The sequence below is a fragment of the Bos taurus genome, chromosome 7, assembly GCF_002263795.3.
Source record: "Bos taurus isolate L1 Dominette 01449 registration number 42190680 breed Hereford chromosome 7, ARS-UCD2.0, whole genome shotgun sequence".
Classification (NCBI taxonomy): Eukaryota; Metazoa; Chordata; class Mammalia; order Artiodactyla; family Bovidae; genus Bos; species Bos taurus.
In genome coordinates, this window is record NC_037334.1 from 61223454 (window position 1) to 61238373 (window position 14920).

General features: G+C 43.0%; 1 protein-coding gene and 1 long non-coding RNA gene across 4 annotated transcripts in view; one reads left to right on the top strand and one right to left on the bottom strand.

The window, feature by feature from the left end:
• PDE6A (phosphodiesterase 6A) overlaps nucleotides 1–14920 on the bottom strand; it is a 123841-nt gene that overhangs the window by 28403 nt on the left and 80518 nt on the right. For all 3 annotated transcript variants that reach the window (NM_001001526.2, XM_024993841.2, XM_059887933.1), the window contains 6 exon segments: nucleotides 151–297; nucleotides 518–583; nucleotides 2595–2738; nucleotides 3301–3450; nucleotides 6361–6408; nucleotides 11775–11841. In NM_001001526.2, coding sequence (NP_001001526.2) covers nucleotides 151–297; nucleotides 518–583; nucleotides 2595–2738; nucleotides 3301–3450; nucleotides 6361–6408; nucleotides 11775–11841 — 622 coding nt within the window.
• On the top strand, nucleotides 3922–9401 carry LOC132345770 (uncharacterized). Its single transcript, XR_009495306.1, has 2 exons — nucleotides 3922–5528; nucleotides 7397–9401. It is a non-coding gene; the product is annotated as an uncharacterized lncRNA (long non-coding RNA).

A 14920-nucleotide genomic window follows, 5' to 3' on the forward strand; every position in this document is an offset into this window, starting at 1 on the left:
TGTGATGTGACTAATGCTTTAAATCTTAAAAACTGAGAGTACACTCTTTCTAAGGCAGTTTACAGATTGAGGTTTTTTTTGTTTTGTTTTGTTTTTTAAGCAAGAAAGGAAGGGAAAAAAAGGGAAACCAAAGGTTTGTTTCAACCTCACCTCCTGAGGAATGTGAAATTTATCCACCACTTTGAGCTCATAGTACATCTGAATTCCACATTTCACCAGCTCCAGTTCCGTCAGGGGCAGGTCGCTGAAGTGGAATTTATTAATTTCATATTTGTCTGCATCTGGCAGCTCTCCTTGCTGTATGAAACATGGAGTCAAGTGACTGGAGCACATGAGGAATCCCTTGGTCCCTCCCTCACCCCACCCCCCACCAGCCCTGTCCCTGATCTGAGTCTGCTGGAAGGATCAGAGCAGAGTGGCAAGGGCCACACTTGGCAGAGATGCTCCCCACACATGCTTGGGGCACGCACGCCCTGTGCTTGCAACAGGTCAGGACCGGCGCTGCTGCCCAGCTCACCAGGATCTCAGCCAGTTCTTCTTCCTCGCATTCCCACGGCTCCTTCCCATACACCTCTCTGGTTTTCTGCCAGGGCCCGAAAGAGCAGAGAAAAACATTAGTTTACTATATCTGAGGTCAAAGTATGTCTCTACTTTTCCATTTCCTTTTTTCTTCTTCCTCCAAAGTTCTTGCAACAGAGCTACCAACTCAGAGAGGCTCCCATTCAGCGTTTATTGACAAGTAATTCAAGGTCATGGGATTTGGAGTCATGGAGTCCTGCGTGCAAATTCAAGCTCTACCAATTGGATCCCCCATTCCTCATCTGCAAAATGGGGATACTAAAAGTACTTAACTGGCAGATTAAAATTAGATTATCCAAAGTCATTTAAAAAAATGTATATGAAATTGAAATAATGCATGTAAATCACTGAGAGCAGTGCTCAGTATATAGTGAGTGCTAGGGTTAAATAATGCTGTTGACATTCTTACTGTTTTTATTACTAACTGGGAGCCTGGAGGTCTTGCTCATGGCCCTGGCTTTTCCTCTTACTATGTGACTTGAGCCAAGTTCCTTCCCCTCTGGTCCTGTTTTCCCTGTGTTACAGGGGGAGAGGAACCTGGACCCAATAACTTGTTCCAGATTTCTTGATCTAGAGCACAGTCTACCTACTTTTAACTGGTTCACTATGCCTCCATAGGGCTTCCCTTGTGTCTCAGCTGGTATAGAATCTACCTGCAATGCGGGAGACCTGGGTTTGATCCCTGGGTTGGGAAGATCTCCTGGAGAAGGGAAAGGCGACCCACTCTAGTTCAGAAATGCCCTCTGAACACATTGGCTTGTATTTTTTCAACTTGTGCAGTGCATAAACCCAACAAGTCTTGGGAACTCAGCTGGGTATCATATCTAATGCTCTTTGGTTAATTCAGTTTCTTTCTAAAATCTTGATCTTTTTGAGTCCAAAATTCCAGGAATGGTAGATCACTGATTCTCACATATCTTGGAAAGCCTGTCATCCTATTTCCCACCCACGTAGGATTCTCCTCTATAGCATCCTTGATATGTGATCATCCAGCCTGTGTTGCAATATTTCCCATGACAGGGTGCTCCCTACCTTCCAAGGAAGCCCTTTCATAACAGTGATAATTTGCTCATTATCCTGATAAATGTTAAATGAGAACTATTTAGTGAGCTGTGTGATTTGGGGATAACTTCCTTTCCCCTTCTAGGCCTCAATTTCTTCATGTCTACAATAGGGTGAAAATCCTTACTGTGCCCATCTTACTGGGCTATTGTAAGCATGACAGGTATGAAATACCAGATATACTCTATAGCGATGAAACTATGTGATGGCTTCCTGCCAACATCTGACGCTACCCTCTGAACTATTTCTTTGCTCAGAAAGTTTGACCTCCTAAGCAGGTCTGATCCTGTCTCTGTAATTTAGAGCAAGACTCTCTGAGCCCCCACCTTCTCAGCTATAAAATAGGTGCGGTTAGCTGACCTCACGGAGGGAGGCTCTGAGCAACTGACCATTGTCCATTGGTCTGTCAGATAGAGCTTCCTCTCAGAGTGGGAATTGTGGTTGGTGACTCCATCTCTAGTACCAACCAAGTCAGCCCTGAGCACAGAGGAAAATGGAGTTTCTAGAGCTGTTAAGCCAAGGCATGGTTTTAAGACTGAGGTAACTTGAGAGTCCCTTGGACTGCAAGGAGATCCAACCAGTCCTTCCTAAAGGAGATCAGTCCTGGATGTTCATTGGAAGGACTGATGTTGAAGCTGAAATTCCAATACTTTGGCCACCTGATGTGAAGAGCTGACTCATTTGAAAAGACCCTGATGCTGGGGAAGATTGAGGGCAGGAGGAGAAGGGGACAACAGAGGATAAGATGGTTGGATGGCATCACTGACTCAATGGACTTGGGTTTGGGTGGACTCTGGGAGTTGGTGATGGACAGGGAGGCCTGGCATGCTGTGGTTCATGGGGTTGCAAAAAGTCAGACATGACTGAGTGACTGAACTGAACTGAACCCTGGGAGGGATAGCTGTTCCCAGAACAGCCTTTTCTTGAGGAGAAACGGGAAAACCACTACCCACCAAGATTGTCTGGATTTCTTCATTGTCACACTTCACGTGGTATTTCACCATGTCTTGGAAAATATCCTTCCTGTTTTCAAGTTTGTTCATCAACTCATAAGTGTCAGGATTTAAGACAGACCAGCCCAGGAACTGGGCCAAAGACTGAAAGGAAAGAAAGGAAGAATCAGAGGGAGAACATTCTGGTCTGGTCCTTTCTCTGTAACCTGGGGCAAGACTCTCTAAGCCTCTATCTTCTCAGCTATAAAACAGGTGTGGTTAGCTGTGTGCTGGCCTCCTCAAAGGGATGCCATGAGGATAAGATAAAATGATGGATGAGAATACACTTTGAGTAAAGCTCTAGCACAAAGCATCGTCCTCATGCATAACAGCTTCACAAAAAGGGAATGTGTTGTCCCCATGTGGGGACAGAGGACATAAATGAACTCTGTGCTTTCTGCTCAACTTTGCTGTGAACCTAAAGCTTCTCTAAAAGGTAAAGTTTGTTAATTTTTAAAGAAGGGAATATAGATTTCTTTGACAACAGAGGCAGTGCAGGAGGACAGTCAAACAAAAACATCGGATCAGGAAAGTATGTACGAGGTGAGCCCCCATCCCTGCTGGGCTGGGACAGCAGCATGCTAGGTCCCCGCCACGTGGCTCTGGAAGTCCCACATCCAGAGTCACCTCTGAATCCCACGTCCAGAAGCCTCCTTAAAAACCATACCTCCATGAGGGTCTCATCCATTTCATCAAAGGGTTTTCCATCTTTGCGATTGTAAAACGTGGCCACCCCAACAATTTCCTCCTTCTTGTTCACAATTGGCATAGAAAGGACATTTTTAATCACCCATCCAGACTCATCCAGAGGCTCTTTCTGCAAGAGAAGAGCCAGAATAAGTTGCCCGGGTACCAGGCTACAGAGACATCCATGATGGATTTCATGCTGTGTTGTGACCCTGCTTGGCCGAGGGGTTGGCAGGTTAGACCTTGCTGGGTTACGCCTGGTTTTAGTCACCAAACGCCATGAACAGTTTTGCCCATCTGGTGGGAGCTCCATAAGCCAAATAGCAATACCATTTTCATTCCTAAGATATCAGGGCCGTTATGTGCCAGGCAGTGAGTTGTGTGTTGCTGGCTCTAAGGATGCCCACAGACAGTACAGGGAGGCAGTATTTCCCTTTCAGACACAGGAGCTGACTGTGGAGGACTGGCTTGGCAGGGGCCCTGGTGATACTTGTAACTTTGAACTCATCAAGTAGATTTAACCTGCACCTTTTGACTGCCTATCTGCCTGTCTGTGTTCCTTTTGGCATGTCATTTTATCTCCATGGGCCTCAATTTTCTCATCTATACGGGGACAGTCGTAAGAGTCTATGCCTCATGGGACAAATGAGAAAATAGAGGTGAGATTTCTTGGTCAATTAGAAGGTGCTCTTTATGAGTCATTTCCTATTTGATCCTCACTTCCATCATCTATAAAAATGGGAATAACTAGACTAGATACTTTCTAGGCTCTTTTCCCACTGATTCATTACAGATTTATCAAATGTTTTACAACGTGCAAGAGCTAGAATCTGAGGAAACCAAGGCAAGTAAGGCACAGGTGTTGTTCTCAAGTTGCCCATCATCTGGAAGGTAAGGAGACCATCAGATGGCATGCAGGAAATTCTCTCAGGGTCTGTGGGAACCAGGGAAGGGAAGGAAGTCAAGAAAGCTTTCCTGGAGTTGGGGAGTCTTCCAGCTCAGAGGTTCCAAGGTTTTGAAGGTGGCAAGATGATGGTTATTATTATTTCTGTGACACTGGTATCACCTGGTAGGAGAGTGACCCCATAGGGATGAAGAACATAGTCCAAAGGGCGCAGGGCTGTCAGTCAGGAAACTTGAGTTTAAGGCCTGCCTTCCTCCCCACTCTCTTCCTCACCTTGGGGGAGTCCCTTCCCTCAGAAGGCCCTGATGAGGAGGCAGATTTTATCAAGAGTGAAATGGGAAAGCATTAAAGATTTTTAAGGAGAGAAGTTATTTGGACAGGCATGGTCTATGTTTGCCAGGAGCTCATGATCTCATGGGGAGAGAGACAGGTGGAGTGCTGGCCAGGACAACGGTAGAGAAGGGAATCTCAGGGGGGCCTGAGTTCATCCAGAAGGAATCAAGGAATGTGTCCTTGAGAAATTACATTTGAGCAGTAAAAAATGGAGAGAGGATTGCAGGAAAGAGAAGGCTTGTGGAAGGCAGAGTAGACCAATGAGCCTGAGGGGAGAGTGGCAGGAGGAAATTCTAGAGAGGGAGACAGAGGCCAGGTCACACAGGGCCTGGAAGTTTTGGAGTTTAAAAAGCATTAAAGATTTTTAAGGAGAGAAGTTATTTGGACAAGCATGGTCTATGTTTGCCAGGAGCTCATGATCTCATGAGGAGAGAGACATGTGGAGTGCTGGCCAGGAGAAGGGTAGAGAAGTTTTTTTAAAAACATCACTTGGGCTACTTTGTGGAGATAGAAGACTATGATCTAAAAACAAGATCAGATTTGACTTATGAATATGAGTAAGCTGTAATCAGATGACTTGGGTAAAGACCAAGCTCTCTTTTGGTTATAATCATGGTAGCAACTCTCAGCAACAACCTGCCTTGTCATACTGATATGATCAACATCACAACACAAGCATACAGTTTTAACCTTGGAAGGATATTCTCTCTAAGGTCTTTCATAATGTTCTTTAAGGAGTAAACACATAAGCCACTAATATTTATATGAGTCATTTTTATTTCCTTCTTCATTATTTTATGACCACTCATGATTTGTTTTCTGTATATTTAGAATGCTAAACCCAAAATATTGACAGGGCACCTGCAACTGAAGAAGTTAAGAAAGATAAGCCACAACCTTTGACCTAAGGAAGCCAATATTTTGCCAAGAAGAATTAGTCTAAAAGGCAAGGAAGGAGCATAAAATACGAGGTAAGGGAAATGGAGTGAGAAAGACAAACTCCTTGGCATGGACTTCCAGGCCCTGTGTGACCTGGCCTCTGTCTCCCTCTCTAGAATTTCCTCCTGCCACTCTCCCCTCAGGCTCATTGGTCTACTCTGCCTTCCACAAGCCTTCTCTTTCCTGCAATCCTCTCTCCATTTTTTACTGCTCAAATGTAATTTCTCAAGGACACAGTCCTTGATTCCTTCTGGATGAACTCAGGCCCCCCTGAGATTCCCTCCTCTACCGTTGTCCTGGCCAGCACTCCACCTGTCTCTCTCCCCATGAGGTCATGAGCTCCTGGCAAACACAGACCATGCCTGTCTGGTCCACCTCTGTAGCCAGCGTAGCATTGTGCCAATGGCTGGCCCAGATCGTGCCCTCCACAACGTTTTTTTTAAAAAGACACACAGACAACATCAAATGGAATACTAAACAAGATTCTGTGATCATCTTAAGGAGACAGAAATGATACTCAGCCAGGGGAAGTAGAATAAAACTTCATAAAAATTTCATAGCATTGAGTCTGTCATTGAAGGGTCAAGAGATGGTAGTGAGAGAGATGGTAGTGAGAGAGAGAACTGCATAAGCAAAGGTCCTGAGGCCAGAAAGCAAAGGCTATAAACCTTAAAATCAAATGGAACCTTGGCATTTACCAAATTAATTCTCTCCCCACTTCCATTGGCACATGACTTTTTTGTACTCACATTTTCACTTTATTGAGATTGCTTCCCAATAACGTGGATAGATTTTAATGTATTCTAATCCTCCTTGCGGGGAAAAATACCAAGTAACTAAGATAGCAAATGAAAAATGACTTACCTGGAATGCAAAAAAGTCCTCTGAAGGCGCATTCATGATGTTGCAAATCTGAAAGCCATGGAGAGGAATGATGGGGTTTTAATTAGCCTTGATAGAGTACACTTCAAGGACACTGGGCATGCTATTTTCAAAAATACCACATCCTTGCCCCACGGCACTCACATTCTTTTTGTTAGGTAGACATGCTCATGATGGTTTTGAATTATTAACTGAGGTTACTGAACAGGAAAGCTGCCGTATAAACATGACTTCTTACCATTTGCCTTACTTCTGAGTCATTTCTAAACTTTGAGAAAGTTAAGGCTACAATTTGTCATTTTTAGAAGCTGTATAGTGTCCCATTTTCTTTTTTACATTAACTTTTTTTCGTATTTCATTTTTTCAGTTTTATGTATCCATAGACCTGTTCTTTTTCAGATGCTTTTCCCGTATAGGTTTTTATGGAGTATGTGTAGAGTTCCCTGTGCTATGCAGTAGATCATTGTTGATTATCTATTTTATATATAGTAGAGTATATATACTAATCTGAACCTCCGAATTTATCCCTCCCCCGCCACTACCTTTCCCCTTTAGGTAACAGTAAGTTTGTTTTCTAAGCCTGTGACTCTGTTTCTGTTTTGTGTGTAAGTTCATTTGTGTCCCTTTCTTTAGACTCCATACATACCTGATAGCATGTGCTTTGTAGATATCACATACAATCACTTACATGTGGAATATAATTTATTGTTTGTAGACTTTTTGATGATGGCCGTACTGACCAGTGTGAGGTGATAACCTCATTGTAGTTTTGATTTGCATTTATCCAATAATTAGTCATGTTGAGCATATGTTTTTGGCCGTCTGTATGCTTTGTTTGGAGAAATACCTATTTAGAATCTTCTGCCGAGTTTTTGATTGCATTTTCCTTTTTTGGGGGGGTAGAGATCTGTATGAACTTTCTGTAAATTTTGGAGATTAATCCTTTGTTGGTTACTTTGCAAATATTTTCTCCATTCTGTGAGTTGTCTTTTTGTTCTGTTTGTGGTTACTTTTCCAGAAAAGCATCTATTTCTGCTTTATTGACTATGCCAAAGCCTTTGACTGTATGAATCACAATAAACTGTGGAAAATTCTGAAAGAGATGGGAATACCAGACCACCTGATCTGCCTCTTGAGAAATTTGTACACAGGTCAGGAAGCAACAGTTAGAACTGGACATGGAACAGCAGACTGGTTCCAAATAGGAAAAGGAGTTCGTCAAGGCTGTATATTGTCACCCTGTTTATTTAACTTATATGCAGAGTACATCATGAGAAACGCTGGACTGGAAGAAACACAAGCTGGAATCAAGATTGCCGGGAGAAATATCAATCACCTCAGATATGCAGATGACACCACCTTATGGCAGAAAGTGAAGAGGAAATAAAAAGCCTCTTGATGAAAGTGAAAGTGGAGAGTGAAAAAGTTGGCTTAAAGCTCAACATTCAGAAAACGAAGATCATGGCATCCGGTCCCATCACTTCATGGGAAATAGATGGGGAAACAGTGGAAACAGTGTCAGATTTTATTTTTCTGGGCTCCAAAATCACTGCAGATGGTGACTGCTGCTGCTGCTGCTGCTGCTAAGTCGCTTCAGTCATGTCTGACTCTCTGCGACCCCAGAGATGGCAGCCCACCAGGCTCCCCTGTCCCTGGGATTCTCCAGGCAAGGACACTGGAGTGGCTTGCCATTTCCTCCTCCAATGCATGAAAGTGAAAAGTGCAAGTGAAGTCGCTCAGTCGTGTCCGACTCCTAGCAACCCCGTGGACTGCAGCCTACCAGGCTCCTCCGTCCATGGGATTTTCCAGGGAAGAGTACTGGAGTGGGGTGACTGCAGCCATGAAATTAAAAGATGCTTACTCCTGGGAAGGAAAGTTATGACCAACCTAGATAGCATATTGAAAAGCAGAGACATTACTTTGCCAACAAAGGTCCGTCTAGTCAAGGCTATGGTTTTTCCTGTGGTCATGTATGGATGTGAGAGTTGGACTGTGAAGAAGGCTGAGCGCTGAAGAATTGATGCTTTTGAACTGTGGTGATGGAGAAGACTCTTGAGAGTCCCTTGGACTGCAAGGAGATCCAACCAGTCCATTCTGAAGGAGATCAGCCCTGGGATTTCTTTGGAAGGAATGATGCTAAAGCTGAAACTCCAGTACTTTGGCCACCTCATGTGAAGAGTTGACTCATTGGAAAAGACTCTGATGCTGGGAGGGATTGGGGGCAGGAGGAGAAGGGGACGACAGAGGATGAGATGGCTGGATGGCATCACTGACTCGATGGACGTGAGTCTGATGAACTCCGGGAGTTGGTGATGGACAGGGAGGCCTGGCGTGCTGCAATTCATGGGGTCGCAAAGAGTTGGACACGACTGAGCGACTGATCTGATCTGATAGCTACACAAAAGCTTTTAAGTTTAAATAGGTCTCATTTATTTATTTTTGCTTTTATTTGCATTTCTCTAGGAGGTGGATCTAAAAGGATATTGGTGTGATTTATGTCAGAGAGTGTTCTGCCTCTGTTTTCCTCTGGGAGTTTTATAGAGTTTGGTCCTACATTTAGATCTTTAATTCATTTTGAGTTTATTTTTGCACATGGTGTCAGAGAATGTTCTAATATCAGTCTTTTACACATAGCTGTCCAGTTTCCCAGCACCACTTATTGAAGAGACTGTCTTTTCTCCATTGTATATTTTTGCTTTCTTTGTCGTAGATTAATTGGCCATAGCTCGTGGGTGTATTTCTGCATTTTTTATCCTGTTCCATTGATCTATAAGTCTGTCTTTGTACTGACACCATACTGTTTTGGTTACTGTAGTTTCATAGTAAGGTGTCCCATTTTCTTTCCCCTTTTTGTTCAGGATTGGATTATGTCCTGAACAAAACTATGTGTTTTTAAAAATTAATATAAATAATGCTATAAATAAACATCTTTGAAACGATTATATTTGTTTTGCCAGGCAAGAGTTTTTCCTTGTGGTATAAATGTCACAGCAGATGAAGAAATAAAAAGTGCTGTAGCTCTGGTTGCATGTTGCAAAATTTCTCTCCTGACAACTAGGCCAGTTTACTCTACTGCACCAGTGATACTTATCTGATCCCTCCAGAGCCCTGCCCATGGGGCTACTGTTCAGATTTTTCCATAAGATGTTGCAGAAAACCCAAATGAACTTTTTGGCCTACCCAGTAGTAACCATCCAGGTTTTCTCTTTCTTCTCTTGCATTTTCTACCTTCTCATTACCCACCCACACCTCAGAAGACCGCCTGCTGGTTTCTGTCCCCACTCCCCTATCCCGCCACCTTACCACCAAGCCTGTTCTCATTAGGGACATCAGTGACCACCTAATTGCCAAACCCAGTGGGGATTTTCAGTTCTTATCTCACTGGATCACTTTTGTTGCATTTGGTATTCTCTCTCTTTATTGAAATTTTCCACTCCCTTGGTTTCCATGACACTACCCACTCCTGGGTCTCCAGACACTTCTGAACCCTTCTACCAATTTTCCTTTTTTTTTTTTTTTTTTAATTTTTTAAATTAATTTTATTTTATTTTTAAGCTTTACATAATTGTATTAGTTTTGCCAAATATCAAAATGAATCTTCACACACTCTTCTTCCGCCACCCAATCTTTAAATGTTGGCATCCTCCAATATCCTAATTGAGTTCCTCTCCCTGGTAACTTTATCTACACTCATGGTTTCAAGTACCATCTTCTACTAGGAGCAAATGGTCAAGGATTATAATATTTTCTATACTATAATATCTTCTGCATTGTAGTCAGTATGAATCTCTACCTCTTGTGGACACGAATCTCCAACTTCATCCCTTATTTACCTCCACAGTGGCAGCGTCATCTGTTTAGCTACTTGCTGGACACCTACTCTTGAAAAAAGTCTCTGTCACACCTTACCTGAAACTGATCTCAGCAGGTAACATCCAAACCTGGAGGCAGCATTATCCATCCAGTCTAGACATCTGAAGTTGGCTTTGACTCTTCTCTCCCTGTCTCTCTGCTCACAGTCAGTCACGAAGCCCTCTCACTGTTAAATTGAGTTCTGATCCTCCTCTCTCCACCTCGTCTTTGTTTGAGTCGTGAGTATTAAATGACCAAATGTATTTACTGCCTGGCTTATCATCAGCACTCTGTGGCTGTTTAGTGTTCTTTACTGCCTCTGCCTTTGTTGAGATGTTCATCATCTCTTGTTTGTGATGACATACTTTTCTCTCTGCTTCCAATCTTAAGTCTCTTCAGGCCTATTTTCCAGGGAGCTTTCAGAATTTTCTTTCTAAAATGAAGTTTATTGTGTCAACCTCTTACTTAAAAACCTGTCACCTGTGGATTAAAGTTCCACCCTCTTGATCTAGCATCCAAGCTGCTGTGGTCTGGCCCCTCCCTTTTTCCCTCTCAAGCCTCATCTCTCGCCATCTTCCTGTCTCAAACCTAACACTCCAGCTACTCCAAACTGCACACACCATGTTGCTCCCAACCTCCAAGCTCGAGTTGTTGGCCCGTGTTGTTTTCTCCACCATGTTGCTTCCTGGTCCCTACCTGCCTTACCCCTATTTATTTTAAAACTCAACTCATACCAAAACACCGTGGAAAGTAAAGGCTGGTTTAGATGCCCCCCCACCCCGCTTTGTATTCCTAGAATATACCATGTACATCTTTATTGTGACCCTATTGCATTATAATATAAATATCTGTTCATAAAGATGTCTCCCATTTGATGACGAGCTTCAGGACAGCAAGTATTTGATTCATCTATCTTTGTATCCCCACAGCCAACCACAGCACCTGGCACATAGAGAATGCCCAGTAAATAAACACCCTGATACATGAACAGCACTGTGTACTGTGTGCCTGGGAAAAGATACCTCTGTATCTTTATGAGTGGCCTCAGATTCAGGGGTGATGTGCTGCTAATACCCATGGCCCTTCTCTCGAGGGCAGGGGATGCTGTCACGCTACCCTGGACCCTGTGGGTAGGGCATGTGGGAGACAGCATTTGAGCTCCACTGTGTGGTTAGAAATGTGGTAGGGATGGGAGCTTGGGAGGGGCAACCAGGTCTCTGGGATAAGAGGCTGGGTCTTGCTCTGTGGTGAGCCTCGTGGACCAGCCAGTCATGACATTATCCCTGATATTTGCATAAGTATCTTTGGTTGTCAGGGAGATTTACACTCTCTGTCTCATGTTTATTCAAATGTCAATTCTCTGCACATCCCCTTGGACCAGCCATCAGGTGAGTTGAGAAACAAGAGAATCAGGCTTTGAGAGATCCATGCTTCCCGTAGTTTTTCCCACTCTCTTGATCTGAAATCCCTTCACTCTTCAACATTAAGAAGAATGATTCAAAAACTGATTCAAAACTCTCCCCCTTCAATGTTATATTACTTACCAGGCCATTTTGGGCAACATAAGTGGGGAGACCGCTCACTAAAGCCCAGTGGTCTGGAGGAGGATTCCTGTCAAGACCAAAGACAGTGGTGACTTTTGAGGTGGGGACAGACGGACTAAAAACTTGAAACTGGATCTTATCCTCCCTCTTCCCTCTGGTGGCTCCAAGTACCACCCCCACCAAGATCAAGCCCCAAATCTTGGCTAAGCATCTTAATGCCCAAATGTAGACATTGAGGAAAAAGTCACAAATCCGTTATATGGATTTCATGCTCTCTAAGAGACAAAATTGATCCAACAGATGGTTATTGGCTGCTGAGCAAAACTAGATGCCATCATTTCCCTCCACCAGTCCTTATGTAGAGTGAGTTGCTCAATACCGTGGAGAGTGAGGGAAACCCTCCTAGGATGAGCTCCTACCACATGCCAAGCACTAAGCTAGGTGCTTTGCATACTTATTTATCCCTCATTCCCAAGTGACTCAGATGGTAAAGCATCTGCCTGCATTGCAGGAGACCTGGGTTTGATCCTGGATCAGAAAGATCCCATGGAGAAGGGAATGGCAGCCCACTCCAGTATTCTTGCCTGGAAAATTCCATGGACAGAGGAACCTGGCAGGCTATAGTCCATGGGATCGCAAAGAGCGAGACACGACTGAGTGACTAACATACACAGCAATATCACAATTTAGATTTATATATTTATTTTATATTGGAGAAGGCAATGGCACCCTAGTCCAGTACTCTTGCCTGGAAAATCCCATGGATGGAGGAGCCTGGAAGGCTGCAGTCCATGGGGTTGCTGAGGGTCGGACACGACTGAGCGACTTCGCTTTTACTTTTCACTTTCATGCATTGGAGAAGGAAATGGCAACCCACTCCAGTGTTCTTGCCTGGAGAATCCCAGGGATGGGGGAGCCTGGTGGGCTGCTGTCTATGGGGTCGCACAGAGTCGGACACGACTGAAGTGACTTAGCATAGCATAGCATAGCATATTTATTTTATATGGTATATTTTTACTTGTTTACTGCTAAAAATACACAGAAAAATGTATTAAGAACTCCAGTTGTTTGGAAGTGAACACCTATGGAACTACACCTATGAAACTTGAACAACCTGTTGGCATCTTGGAAACCCCTAACCTGCCCCTCCACTCACAACCTTCTCCTGAACCCCAAAGGGAACGGTTGTCCCAACTTTAGGATTCTTGCTTTTCTGTGGAGTTTTACCACCTGGTTTCCTGAACCCTGTTTCACGTATTTTTCAACTTCATTCAGGTAGAATCATTCAATGTACATGCATTATTTTGTTGGACTTCTTTTTCGTGTTGCTGTAATTCATTTGTTTGATAGACTTAAACCATTTTTCCTTGTAAGATTGTATATAATTTATGCATTCAACTGTTGATGGACATTCCCCTTCAGTCAGTTCAGTTCAGTTCAGTCGCTCAGTCGTGACCGACTCTTTGCGACCCCATGAATCGCAGCACGCCAGGCCTCCCTGTCCATCACCAAATCCCGGAGTTCACTGAGACTCACGTCCATTGAATCAGTGATGCCATCCAGCCATCTCATCCTCTGTCATCCCCTTCTCCTCCTGCTCCCAATCCCTCCCAGTTAGTGTGAGTCTAATATGAATATTCTAACACTCTGGTGTGTGCGTGCTCTCAGTTCCATGTGGTATTTCTGGAGTAGAAATACTGGGTCGTAATATGTGCATATCTTCAACTTTACTTGAGAAAGCCAGACTGTTTTCTAAAATCCAATTTGCACCACCATTGGTGGTATATTAGAGTTCCCTTTGCTCCATGTCTCTGTCAATGCTTTAGTATTTTCAGACATTAAAAAAATATATACTTTTAGATTAATAAAGTTCTCTATGGAAATAATTATAACGTGTTTCTGTTAATGTGACAGATTTTATAGATTGATTGTTCTAATGTTGGCCTTGCATTCCTGGAATAAATTCAATTGGGTCATGATTTATAACCCTTTTTAGTTATTATCTGCTAAAATTTTTTTAGGATCTTTGCATCTAGGTTCACAAGTAAGCTTGGTATGAATTTTCCTCTTTCCTACAGACTTTGTTGAGTTTTGGTGTCAAGTTTATACTAGTCACTTTTTTTTCTCTATTCTCTTAGATAATTTGTATGAGAATTGTGTTATTTCTTCCTTAAATATTTAGTAAAACTCATCTCTGAAGGCATCTGAGCCTGAAATGTCTTTGTGGAAGGGTTTTAATATATTTTACTGTTATAAGACTATTGTGATTTTCTATTTCTTTGTAATTTATATTTAGTAAGTTTTATTTTTATAGGAATTTGCCTCTTTCATCTAGATTTAAAATATTCTGGGCATAATATCCTTTTATTGTATCCTGTTAGTGTCTGTATGATTGTGGTTATTACCCTTTTCCTTTCTAATACAGTTCATTCGAGTCCCTATTTTTCTTGGTCAGTCTTGCCAGAAATTCATCAATTTTATTAATCTGTCCAAGAAACCAACTTTTGGCATTTGTTCAGTATTTTGTTAATATTTAATTAATTTCTGGGCTTATCTTTATTGTTTTGGAAGGGTATGCTTGCTTGTTGTTAGTTTCTTGAGATCATGTGATGGATAGCTCCTGTCTGCCCCTCCAGAGCCACTTCCAACCTGCTCCTCCCTGTCACGGGAGGCCAGTCCGTGTGGATTTCATCAACGGGGTGTCTGGGCTTCTAGCTTCTGACTGAGTTTAGACTGAAGGGGAGACCTGGCCAAAACTACAGGGCGGTAGAACAGGAAGGTCAGGCTATTTATTTCCTTGGGTTCCCCTGGCAGCGTTGTTCTGAGGTTGTTTTGTCTGCACTTCTCTAATGATGGCCTGCTCTATATGAGTATTTCTCCTCACCACATTCTAGAAATTTCCTTGGGGCCCAGAAGTGCTTACAACTTTACTACTAAAATATTCTCTTGTGGTTGGTTTCCTTCATTCCACCCATACACACCTCTGTAATTCATCCCTTTGTAAATAAACCCTCCTTGATTTACCCTGATTAAAAAACTTTTTTGACTGTGCTCGGTCTTAGTGGTGGCACTCAAAATCTTTAGTTGCAGCATTCAAACTCTTAGTTGCGGCATGTGGGATCTAGTCCCCTGACCAGGACCAAACC